The sequence below is a fragment of the Phacochoerus africanus genome, chromosome 15, assembly GCF_016906955.1.
Source record: "Phacochoerus africanus isolate WHEZ1 chromosome 15, ROS_Pafr_v1, whole genome shotgun sequence".
Classification (NCBI taxonomy): Eukaryota; Metazoa; Chordata; class Mammalia; order Artiodactyla; family Suidae; genus Phacochoerus; species Phacochoerus africanus.
Window position 1 is genome coordinate 13,404,321 of NC_062558.1, and position 12,057 is coordinate 13,416,377.

At 42.0% G+C, this 12,057-nt stretch overlaps 1 protein-coding gene across 2 annotated transcripts in view; it reads left to right on the plus strand.

Moving 5' to 3' along the window:
* Window positions 1-217: 217 nt before the first annotated feature.
* Window positions 218-12,057, plus strand: part of MSRA (methionine sulfoxide reductase A) — a 382,386-nt gene continuing 370,546 nt past the window's right edge. Inside the window, exon 1 of one of the 2 annotated variants that reach the window (XM_047762787.1) lies at window positions 218-664. In XM_047762787.1, the coding sequence (XP_047618743.1) occupies window positions 529-664 (136 nt within the window). In that variant the 5' untranslated portion in view covers window positions 218-528. The remainder of the gene's footprint in view (window positions 665-12,057) is intronic. The other variant, XM_047762785.1, reaches the window with a different exon arrangement.

Consider the following 12,057-nt stretch of genomic DNA (forward strand, 5'->3'; position numbering starts at 1 on the left):
TTGTGCTTAATTTTCATTTTGGATAAATACTCATCTTTTTGAGAATTTATTATCATAATGGTTCCCATGGAAACAGACATACATTCTAGCTCATAAGGGAGGTCGTGGTACACGTTACCGGACTTCGCGAGCAATTACTAGGGAGGTTGTGAAACCGGGCTGAACTTTAAAGTCAAAAGCCGGCACAATTTTTTTGGCCCTTGCCGCCTCACGTACTTTGTGCCGCAATTGCAACTTCTGTGCTCTGCTCAGGAACTTTGTACTGAGAGGAGTTAACGAAAACTTGCTCGTGTCTCTCAGCCCCGGGCGGCCCCTCAGGGCGATAAAACGTCCCCTGTCCTGGCACGCCCAGCCCGCGGTTGAGGCTGCAACCTTGATTGACCGGCAGCTGCATGACCCGCGGCGCTGGTTCCCCGCTGACCTAGCCCTCCCGCCGCACGTCCGGCGCCAGCAGCCAGACTCCGCAGCGGCGCCTAGGGACCTGATCGCGCCAACCCGCCCGGGAGCCCCTCGGTCATCCGCCCGCCCATGTTCTTGGCCATCAGGAGGGCCAACCAGCTCTTCCACAGTGTCTTTCCTATCCGGAGAATGGGTGACTCCGCTTCCCGGATTGTCAGCCCCCAGGAGGCCTTGCCAGGCCGGAAGGAGCCGATGGCCGTAGAGGGTAAGGAAGCGGGCAAGCACCGAGGGCGCAGTCGTCACCGCCGCGCACGCGCACCAGGCCCGCCGTAAGGGAGTCCTGGGCCGGCCTCTGGAAGGTCGGCAGAGGGGGGTGTGTGTGGGTGTGTTGGGGGGGGGGCGTGTGGGTCTGCGCAGGCGCGAAGGGCGCCTGCGCGGGGAGGGGCGCGGGGTCGATCCTCTTTGTTTAGTTTGTCACCTCCACCTAAAAGAGCACAGACCACTGACAGAATCCAGTTTGTTGGTATAACTCACCTAGGCCGCAGACTTTGGGCGGGGAAAGTGCTGACCCAATTTCTGCCGTTTCTCACCGGTGTGAGTCTCTTTTCTTTTTTGCATCAGCCGCTGGGATGAGGGCCACTTACACCAGTGATGCGGTGTTGTGTTGTCCCTGGAAGCAATGGAACGATGAAAACTGCAGTTTTGAAATTGTATCTCACTCTAGTGTTCGGGTTGCAGGAAACACCCTCAGGTTGCCATTATCCTCCAGGACTGCCCTGTTTCCCCCAGTGGGCAGGAGCTGCCCTTGGCCCTGTGCTCCGGTGTGTGTGTGTGTGTGTGTGTGTGTGTGTGTGTGTGTGTGTGTGTGTGTGTGTGTGTGTGTGTGTGTGGGCAGGAGCTGCCCTTGGCCCTGTGCTCCGGTGTGTGTGTGTGTGTGTGTGTGTGTGTGTGTGTGTGTGTGTGTGATGCAGAAGAGCTGTGCTTCCCAAACTTCCAAATAATTTTCCAAATGTCATCCCAATACTTTTGGAAAAATATAAATGTTAGAAAAACGATCACATGTTTATATGCCCAGTAATGTTCAACTACTGTAAAAGTTTAACAGAACTAAGTTTCTGGCTCAGCCCTGTAGAAGGTCACAGACAGCACGTGTCCACCAACCTGAGGACCATACTTTGAGTAGGATTGTCATGGTGCAGTGGTTTTCACAAAGTGTGGTCCTAACAATAAGTTTTACTCATTATTATTATTTTTCTATTTTGGCCCAGAATTTTTGAGGCCAGGGACTGAACCCATGCCACACCTTTGACTTGAGCCACAGCAACAATGACGGATCCTTAACCTGCTGAGCCACAAGAGAACGCCCCAACAATATGTTTTAAATAAACCTTTCTTGTTGTACTAATGTCCTGGGTAGTTAGTAAACCACTGCTTTAGAGTGGTTGGAAGATGTAGTGGTGATTAATCTTTTACAGATGTCTCAATGCCAAGATAAATTCTGAAATTAAAAATTTCCTATGAATTCTTCCATTTTTCTTTTCCTTAGAGAATTGTTGAGTGTATGTGTGTAGGAGGAGGTTGTTGTGAGGGTCTGCATATCATAGATAATACCCAGTATGAGAATGGAAAAGGAAGAGGTTTTTGGATTTGAGGCAGTTTGAAAACTGACACTGTGTGTTGTGTTTCTCATTCACCTACATCAGCAGTTCCTGTGTCCCCTATCACTTGACCTCCAACTCATCCACAACTTTAAAAAGCTTATTTTATTTTTGACTCAAATTCAGAGAGTGAGTTTCCAAAAAAAAAAAAAAATCCAGATTAGGTTCCTAGTCGGATTCGTTAACCACTGATTAATAAATATCTATATCTGTATAAATATCTGTATCTAAACTGTATAACACCATTATCTAAACTTTACTGATCTTGAAAGAGAATGCTCTTTACAAACCTGGATTCATAAATTGATGTTTAAAGGCAATGCTTTCTCAATGCTGAACTTCCCTAGTTTGTACAAAATTTCCTCTTTGCACATTACAGTGTCTTTGGTGTGTCCTCCCAGACATTTAAAAGCAAACAAACAAATCAGAATCTCCTGATTAGATTTTTCCAACCGGTTCAAGATCAAGATTGACCAGAATTTAATTCTGCTTTATCTTAACCAAAGTCTTCCCAGTCAGCTAATCCCCCAATGTATAAATGACACTTGGTGAAAGATCAACCAGTATGAAAGAAATGAGCCAACAAATTTTCTTTTTATATCCACCTAATGACTCTCACTGCAAAACCTTAGGACCTGATTCTCTTCTAGGCTCTTCTGCCTTTTCATATAGCCTTGCATGCCCTGCTGTATCTGGAGTAGTAAACTGCCTTTTTTCTTTTCTTTTTTTTTTTTTGGTGTAGGGCTAGTCCTTCAGTGCGCATGTCCTTTTTGTTTAGCTGTTGTAACTTTACCACCTCCTCAAATAAGGACATTTTAGATTGTGGCTTTTCTCTTTCCACCCCTGTACTGCTGCCTTGACAAGATGCGAAGGTTCTGACTGGCCCCAGAAATGGGCAGTGTTACTTCTTTCTTGGGTTTCAGTGGCCTTAAGATGAAAGCTTATGGACTTAATATTGTTTTGCAAATTAAATTCATTTCTACGGCAGCCTCCAGTCTTGTTTAACAGATTGAAGAACTCGCTCTTCACTTCTCTATATTATCTCTGTGTCTGCTGTTACTTGTACCCAGACTCCTAAAAGTTTTGTGACAAAAGCATCACCTTTGGATTTTAGATGACAAAGCCTGTCTGTTACTGTCTTTGGCACTGCCTAGTACCAAGTGTGCACTATTACCACATACATTTGGTGTGAAGGGTTATCATCTTCGCTTTAATCCTACCTTTTTTGATATTCTTAAGGAAATATACACTTTCTTATAAATTACAGGCTATTAGTAGATTTCTTCTTTGCAAGAAGGTAAGATTCAATCCTTCAAGCTTTTTTTTTTTTTTTTTGCTTTTTTAGAGCTGCACCCGAGGCATATGAAAGTTCCAGGCCAGGGGTCAAATTGGAGCTATAGCTGCCAGCCTGCGCCCCAGCCACAGCAGTGTGGGGTCTGAGCTGAATCTGTGATCTACACCACAGCTCACGGCAACACCAGGTCCTTAACCCACTGAATGAGGCCTGGGATCGAAGTCATGTCCTTAGGGATACTAGTCCGGTTGGTTAACCGCTGAGCCATGAAGGGAACTCCCTCAAACTTCTTTCATGTTTACTTTCTCCCAGGCTACCTAAAGTGGATCGAAACATGAATAGGCCTACTTTGGGCAATTGGTTAAAATTTAAACTTGGACTAGACTGCTTCATTTGGAGCACACTCTTTTCAGACTAGTGGTAGGTTCAGGACACCACTGGCTAGCTGGCAGAGCTCACAGGAATTTGCTGGTCTTATTATGTGGCAGTGGTCTTGCTCTGTTTCAGTGCCTGGCTACAAAACAATAGTCAGAGAACTTTGGGATTGAGGGGAAAAGGGAATTCATGCTTGTTGAACTGAATTGGTGGGCAATTAATTGCTAGAGGTATACAGGTGAAAATCCTATAATTAAAACCTCATAGTGCCTGCCTCCTGTGTTGTTAAAATCTACATTTATTATAGTTAAAGCCAATCTTATTTTCAGTGAATTAATTGTAAAAGTCCAGCTTTTATTTTATATGGCATGGTATTTTTCCTATTGGAAACATTGCTAACCTTTTTTTTTGATCCAATGTTTGGGATTTGGAGATATCATCCAAGATAATGTTGACAGCTCCGATTTAATCTATCTTTCTTGTCTCTATATTCTTAGATAGTGTTCACTGTATTTATTACTGTGGTGCCTTTTTGGGGAGAGGAAGAGGTGTAGAATACCTGCTAAAAGTTTACTTTTTGAAGAACTATAAATTTAAGCAGAAAAACAGGAGAATAATATGCGTAATCCAAAAGGTGGCTCTTTGAAAAAAGAAAATTGAATGGCAACTGTTAGCTATTAGCTATCTAATAAAGGAAAAAAGGAAGAAAGTACAAATACATGAAATAAATTAGAAGAGGAAACAATGGAAGTACAAAATTTAAAGAGTCGGAAGAGACTATTTCTTCAACTCTTTGAAAATAAATTTGAACACTTGGATGGAATAGATAACTTTTAGGAAAATATTACTGACCCAAACTAACCCCAGAAAGACAGAAAATCTAAACAGATTGGTTTTTCCATAAGAAATAAAGTTGTCAAAAAATTGCCTCCTTTCAAAGCATTGTGTCCAGACAATTTTACAGAAGACGTCTAAATATTTAAAGAGTAGATAATTCAATAGTATGTATTTAAAGTGAACCACTTGTCGAATTCTTTTCATGAAGCAAGTAGAATATTGAAACCAAACCTGATGAAGGTTGTACTAAAAAGAAAACAACAGACTATTCTCACTTATGAATACTGATGCGAAATTGCTAAATAAATATTAGTAAACAAAATCCAGCAATGGGATTTAGTCCCAGAATGCAAAAATTGGTCAATATTCAGAAATCTATCGATATGATCCATCATTTGGTCTAAGGAAAAGGGTGAATAACTATTTCCCTAGATGCTGTAAAGTTGTTTGACCAAATTTAACAACCTTTTTTTTTTCTTTTTTTGCCTTTTTGCCTTTTCTAGGGCCACTCCCATGGCATATGGAGGCTTCCAGGCTAGGGGTCTAATCGGAGCTGCAGCTGCCAGAGACACAGCAACACAGGATTCAAGCTGAGTCTGTGACCTACACCATAGCTCACGGCAACGCCGGATCCTTAACTCACTAAGCAAGGCCAGGGATGGAACCCGCAACCTCATGGTTCCTAGTCAGATTCGTTAACCACTGAGCCACTGCGGGAACTCCAAACAACCATTTTTGATAACATTCAAAGATGATTACTTCCTTAAAGTGATAAAATATATCTATCCCAGTCCAAAGGCCAACATCATGCTTAATGAAGAAATATTAGAGATTTCCATTAAAGTCCCAATTAAGAAAGAATGTGGAGGTGATTACTCTTGCTCAGCCTAGTAGCAGGTGTGCACTATTACTAAGTGCTTTTCTTCTTAAGAGTCTTCATTGTAGCTTTTATATTACATTTTTTATGTTCTTAAGACAATTTCCATCTGTTTATAAACTGTGGTCTTCTTTTCAAAAAAGCAAGATCCAAACCTTTAAGCTTCTTTAATGTTTAATTCTTCCAGGGCTGCCTAGAGTGGATCAGAGTATGACCAGGCCTACTTTGGGTGATTGGTTATTATTTAACATTGCTTTGTAGGTGCTAGTCAGTGCACTCACACAAGTGAAAGAAATTAGAGATGTACAGCTTGAAAAAGAGAAGGTAAAACTAACATCATTTACAGATGATAAGATTATATACCTGGAAAATCCAAAAGAATCTAATAAGGTATCAGGGTATATGCTTACCAGACAGCTGTTTATTCTGTATTAAAAGCTTGTTAGAAAATATATTGGAAGAAAACACCCACTTACAATAGCAACCAAAAAAGTTAAAATTTAGGAATAAACTTGTCAAGAAATATGGAAGACCTATGTGGGGAAGACTTTAAAACACAGTGAGGGATACAAAAGAAGACTTGAACAAATGGCAAGACATACCAGTTTCTTGGCTAGGAAGACTGAGCAGGAAACATATGTCAGTTCTCCCTAAGTTAATTTATAAAGATAGTATCATTTCAAGAAGAATACTAATGATATTTTTATTTTAGTCTAGAACTGGACACACTAAGTAAAAAAATTCATTTGGAAACACAAACAGGAATAGTTATGGTAACTGTAAAAGGAGCAAACAGGAACAGCTAGCCCTGCCAGATAGTAAGAGTGAGGCTTAATAATTTAAGCAGTGTTGGACTGATCTATGAATAGTAAGGTCGGTAAACAGAATAGAAAGAGCAGAAATTCTTAAATATGTATGAGAATGTGGAATATGATTTGATATCTCAAATCAGTAGGGAAAAGGTGAACTATTCAATAATAGTTTTGGGGGTAACAGGATAACCATATGGAAAAAACCCCAAAACACACAAACACACAAAACCCTCAAACAAAAACAAAGTTGGGGAGTTCCCGTCATGGCGCAGTGGTTAATGAATCCGACTAGGAACCATGAGGTTGCGGGTTCGATCCCTGCCCTTGCTCAGTGGGTTAACGATCCGGCGTTGCCGTGAACTGTGGTGTAGGTCACCGACGTGGCTCAGATCCCGTGTTGCTGTGGCTCTGGCGTAGGCTGGCAGCTACAGCTCCGATTCGACCCCTAGCCTGGAACCTCCATGTGCCGTGGGAGCGGCCCAAGAAATAGCAAAAAGACAAAAACAAAAACAAAGTTGGTCTTGGATTTGTTACAAAACATACATGTTGATAATAGCTCTTGCTTATAGAGTGCTTACCATATGCCAGATACCATGGTAATTGCTCTACATTTACTAGTACAGTTAATCCTCATAGTAACCCAAGGAAGTAGTAACTATTATTATCCCTGCTTTTGGGTGTGGAAACTGAGGCCTGTAGAGGTTAGGTGATTTATGCAAGGTTATATAGGTAATAAGTGGTGGGTCTGGGATATGAATATAGACAGTTTGCCTTCAGAGTTTGTGACCTTAACTTCTACATGTACTGTTTTTCTCTTTAGTTGAATGGAAAAAAATGAAACAATTTAAATATGAGCAAGGGAGGATTCCTTTAGAAAGGAAAGTCTTTCTAATGACTTATAAAAAGCAGAAGACTTAAAAGATTGATAAATTTAATCACAACAAAATAAAAATCATCTTCAAGGCAAAAATTACCATAAGCAAATTCAAAAGATAAAGTGGGGTAAATATTTGCAACTCATATCATAGGTGAAGGATTGATCTCCCTAAAATGTAAGACGTTCCTAGAAGATAAGAAAACACCAAGAACCGTTAGAGAAATAGACAAAGGTTATGAGCAGTTACAGAAAAGGTGGTATAATTGACTCTACAATGTATAAAAAGATGCTCAACTTCACTCATAATGAGGAGAATGTGAGTCCCATTTTTCACTCTTCAGATTGGCAAAAATCCAGAACTTTGATGATACACTTTGTTGGTAAATCCTTAAGGAAAAAGGCACTCTCGTACATTGCTGGCAAGAATGTAAATTGGCTCAACTCTTATGGAAGGCAATTTGGCAATATCTATCAAAAATTTAAATGCATATACCTTTTGACCTAGGAATTCAGTTTCTGGGAATTTATCCTACAGATACACTTGCACTCATGCCAAATGATGACTGTACCAGGTTATTCACTGCAGCTTTGTTTGCAGTAGTCAAAGATTGGAAACAACCCAAGTGCCCATCAATAGGGGCTAGTTAAATAAATTATGGTTCCTCCTCACAATGGAATATGCAGCTGTATAAAAGAACATGGAAAATCTATATGAATGGGTATGGCGAGATTGCCAAGATATAGTGTTAAGTGAAAAGTGCAAGGTCAGAACAGCGTTATACGTTTCCTTAACTCTTGTGTGAACAGGGAGGGAAATAATCATATGTATGCACAAAGAAATTTCCAAGGACAGCTAAGAAACTAATGGCCGGAAAGAGGACTATGCAGTGTACTGATGGTGGAGGGGAGACAGAGCTGGGAGACTTGACGCTGTGCTTTTTTTATAACTTTCGACTTTTGTAATGTGACTGTGTTATTGAATTAAGTAACTCTACTTTGAAGATGATCTCTTTCTGCTGTTTTTAGCCTAATTGACCAGCTTTCTATCATCTTTTGTCATCCCTGTTTCAAGTTCTTTTTAAATTTTACTCTCTTTTTCTTGTCAAAGTCTTTTTTTCTTCCCCAACTTGCTTTTGTAATCAAAATCCACATTTTGGCATGATTTAAAAATCTAAATTTAGAGGGTGAAATTGAAATAAGTTAATCCAAGTCATTTTACATTTCATAAATATTCATTTTTATTGAAACGTCAATTGTGGTGGCATCATTTATACAAAGAAAAGATCTTTGGGGACAAATTCCTTCCACTATTATGTAGAAGGCATTATGTGTATTTCTTTTATTTTGAGTGATGTACGTAGACTTTTAAAAGAAAATGATAGAAAACAATTTTCCTTTTAGAAAAATTTTCCCCAATGTGTGATTAATTTCTAAATTGTAGGACACAGAGCTATTATCTCTCCTCTGCATCCTGTCTAAAGCTCTTTATTTTATCCTCTGTTTCAGAATCCTTAGTACTTCTCTGAAATCCTTGGAATAGGATATTCCATACCTCCCAGGATCTGATCCTTACCATTCCAGCTTTTCTTCCCAGTGTGCCACTATAGAACCTCAAATTCTGGCTGGCATGTGTTTTAGTGTTTTGCCTCTGGAAATGCTCATGTGATTTTTACCCAAGTGGGTTCCACATTCCAATCTTTTCATTTAGTTCTTTATTAAATGTTTATTAAAAGCCTGCTTAGGTAAAACATTGTCTTTTCCATTTATCTGTAAGATACTTTTCCTCAAAACTTGCCCTGCTAGAATTCCATTTCTCCTATAAATCCATCCCTTTCCTCTCCAACCTAAGCGACCCCTTTCTTTTCTATTAGATAAATAATTATGTGCCTACCACTTTATGAATCTTTTTATCAGATCTTCCATTTGTTACTTAGGTGCTTTTTTGCTACCCAAGGTATCAAATTTATGTCTTATCTCCCCATACGAGTATGAGCTCCCCAGAGTATGGCTGTCCAGAGAGGGGCACCATGTTTCACTGTTTAGAGGGAGGGGCTAGGCCATGTTTGATACTTGTTTTATCCTGTAGTCTATAGCACCTCACAAAGGGCACTGCCTGCATCAGACACTCAATAATGTTTTGTGGATATTGGGCAAAGTGTGTTTAATGTGACAACAAAGACCAAAAAGGTCTTTTTATGTGACCATTCTGTGACACAGAAAATCTAATAATGTAACACAACATGTTCCATCTTTGGGGCACATACTCTGTGCTTCCACTAGTGGTGATAGATTTGTGCTGATGTCAGACTTTCCTCTCCATCATGCCTGTGACAGTGGTAAGCTTTTCTCTTGGCCGGGATGAATGATGGGGAGCCCCTTGTCCTCACATCTCTGAGCAGTGACATGCTAGGAACCGGTGGCAGTGGTAGGGCAAGAGGTGTCATGCTTGGTACAGCCTGGGGTGGGGGCGGCCCTGGCCTGCTGCCCTCCAGTTCGGGGGACTCAGGGAGTCCCTGTGTTGGCTGGGGGAGGGAGGAGAGTGAGGGCAGCTGAGGTGAGGAATGGCAAGCTGACTGGGTGAGGAGACATCAGCCTAGGATATGGGTGCCAAGAGAGCCAGGAGCTTCCAGGCCCTCAGCTGGGGCCTGAGCCGATGCCTCTTTGCTGAGCTTGGTCTGGCCCCTTCACAGGCCCCAGTGCCCTAATGGCTGTCACCCCTGCTGCCTTGGCAGACGGCCGGGCCCTTTCCCATGCTACCACAGCTGGCTGGCTCTGCCATCCTGTGCCAGTCCAAATCGTCAAACTCTGGTGCTGTACGAAAGACTGAATTCTGCAAAAGATATTTGAGGACATCAGTGTGTGATGAAGGAAAGTTGTGATTCTTCTATATCCTACTCTTTCATCTTTCTTCCATTATTAATCTCGTTTGTTAGAGAGCATCATGATGTTTAGTGAGAAGTTAACACTGGAGTGCAAACTACTTGAGAGCAGGATTCTGTCTTATTCTTTGTGCCTGGAACACAGTACGCTGACAATAAAACTGCAGGCCCACACAATAGCCACAGCAACTGGGGATCTGAACATCGACTGCGCCCTACACCACAGCTCACGGAAACACCGGATTCTTAACCCATTGAGTGAGGCCAGAGATGGAACCTGTGACCTCATGGATACTAGTTGGGTTCATTAACCACTGAGCCATTATGGGAACTCCTAGCCACATTCATCTTTGATCCTTGCCCTCTGTATACAATATTGCCCTCCTCCAATAAGCCTGGATTGTTCCTTGCCTTCTGTATTAGTGGTTTCCAAAGAAACAGAAATACACACACACACACACACACTCACACACACACACACACAGAGATTTGCTGTGAGAGATTGGCTGACATGATAGTGGAGGCTGAGAAGTGTAAGATCTGCCATCTGTCAGCTGGACGCTCAGGATAGCCGGTGATGTGATTTAGTCCAAGCCTGAAAGATGAGAACCAGGGGAGCCAGTCTGAGTCCTAAGAACCAGAATCAGGAGTGTCTGAGGGCAGGAGAAGATAGACGTCCCACTCAAGCAGAGAGAGCAGATGCACCCTTCCTTCACCTTTCTATTCTGATCTGATCAGATCGGATGAGCCCCCTCATATTGGTAAGGCCATCTTCTTTACTCAGTGTCCCAAGCTCTTCTGGAAGCACCTTCACAGACACAATCAGAAGTAAAGATTCATCAGCTTATCTGGGCATCCCTTAGCTCAGTCAAGTTGCCACGGAAAACTAACCATCACACTCTCCTTGGCCACTGCTTCCACTCTTCCCAGTCTGTCATGAGCACCACTATGAGGCATCTGTTTAAACCTAATTTCTTTCTATAACTGCTGAGAAAATAGTGGTAACCCCATGTGATCTGTCTGATGGCTCTGCTCTCTTCATCTTGGAGTTAGAAACTTTCTTTAACTTGCTGCTAATCTCAGTGTTCCTGATCTCTGCTTTCAACGCTGAGGTTGACTCCTGCTCTTAGAATCTTCCTCCAGGATATTTGTGCTTTTATTCACAGCCCATCTCAATATTCCTAGGCTTTTTTAAGGCTAAATATATTTGGAGCTCAATGATTGCTGTTTTCCCCCTGAAGTCCTAGTCTGGTCACAGTGCCCTGTGGGCATGGCCAGAGCTCTTGGATGACAATGGCCAAGCTAAGCTGCTTGGTCTTCCAATAACATCCCTGAATGGCCTCTCAAAACGTTCCTCACCTTTGGTGAAATACTTGGCTACTTTGGTTATGATGCTGTTAAAATAAGCTGAGGCATATTCAAATTTTTAAGAGTTTATTTGAGCAAAAATTGATTCAAATCGGGCAGCATCCCATCTAGCAGATACAAGGAGCTACAGGGAGCTGTACAAAAAGAAAGATTTCTTTTTTTTTTGTCTCTTGAGGGCTGCACCCCCAGCATATGGAAGTTCCCAGGCTAGGGGTCTAATCGGAACAGCAGCTGCTGGCCTACACCACAGCCACAGCAATGCGGGATCTGAGCCATGTCTTTGACCTACACCACAGCTTACGGCAACACTGGATCGTTAACCCACTGGGCGAGGCCAGGGATCAAACCTGTATCCTCATGCATACTAGTCGGGTTTGTTACCGTTGAGCCATGACGGGAACTCCAAAAATGAAAGGTTTTTATAGGCAGGAGGAAATAGGAACAAAGAATATACTAGGCAAAATAGTGGGTTGGTTATTACAAGGATGCTTTCCTCTAGGGGATGGCAGAATGTCTCTCAGGCAGGTTACCCAACTAGTGCTCATCAGGCGAGCACTGGTTTAAGACTTCATTTCTGGGAGAGCCCAAACTGCAGCTGAGGTAAATCTTGGCTTGGTGACGTGGGGCTTAGCATAAGCCACTTCATTTGGGTCCTGTTGTTTTTTATTTTTAAACATTGCT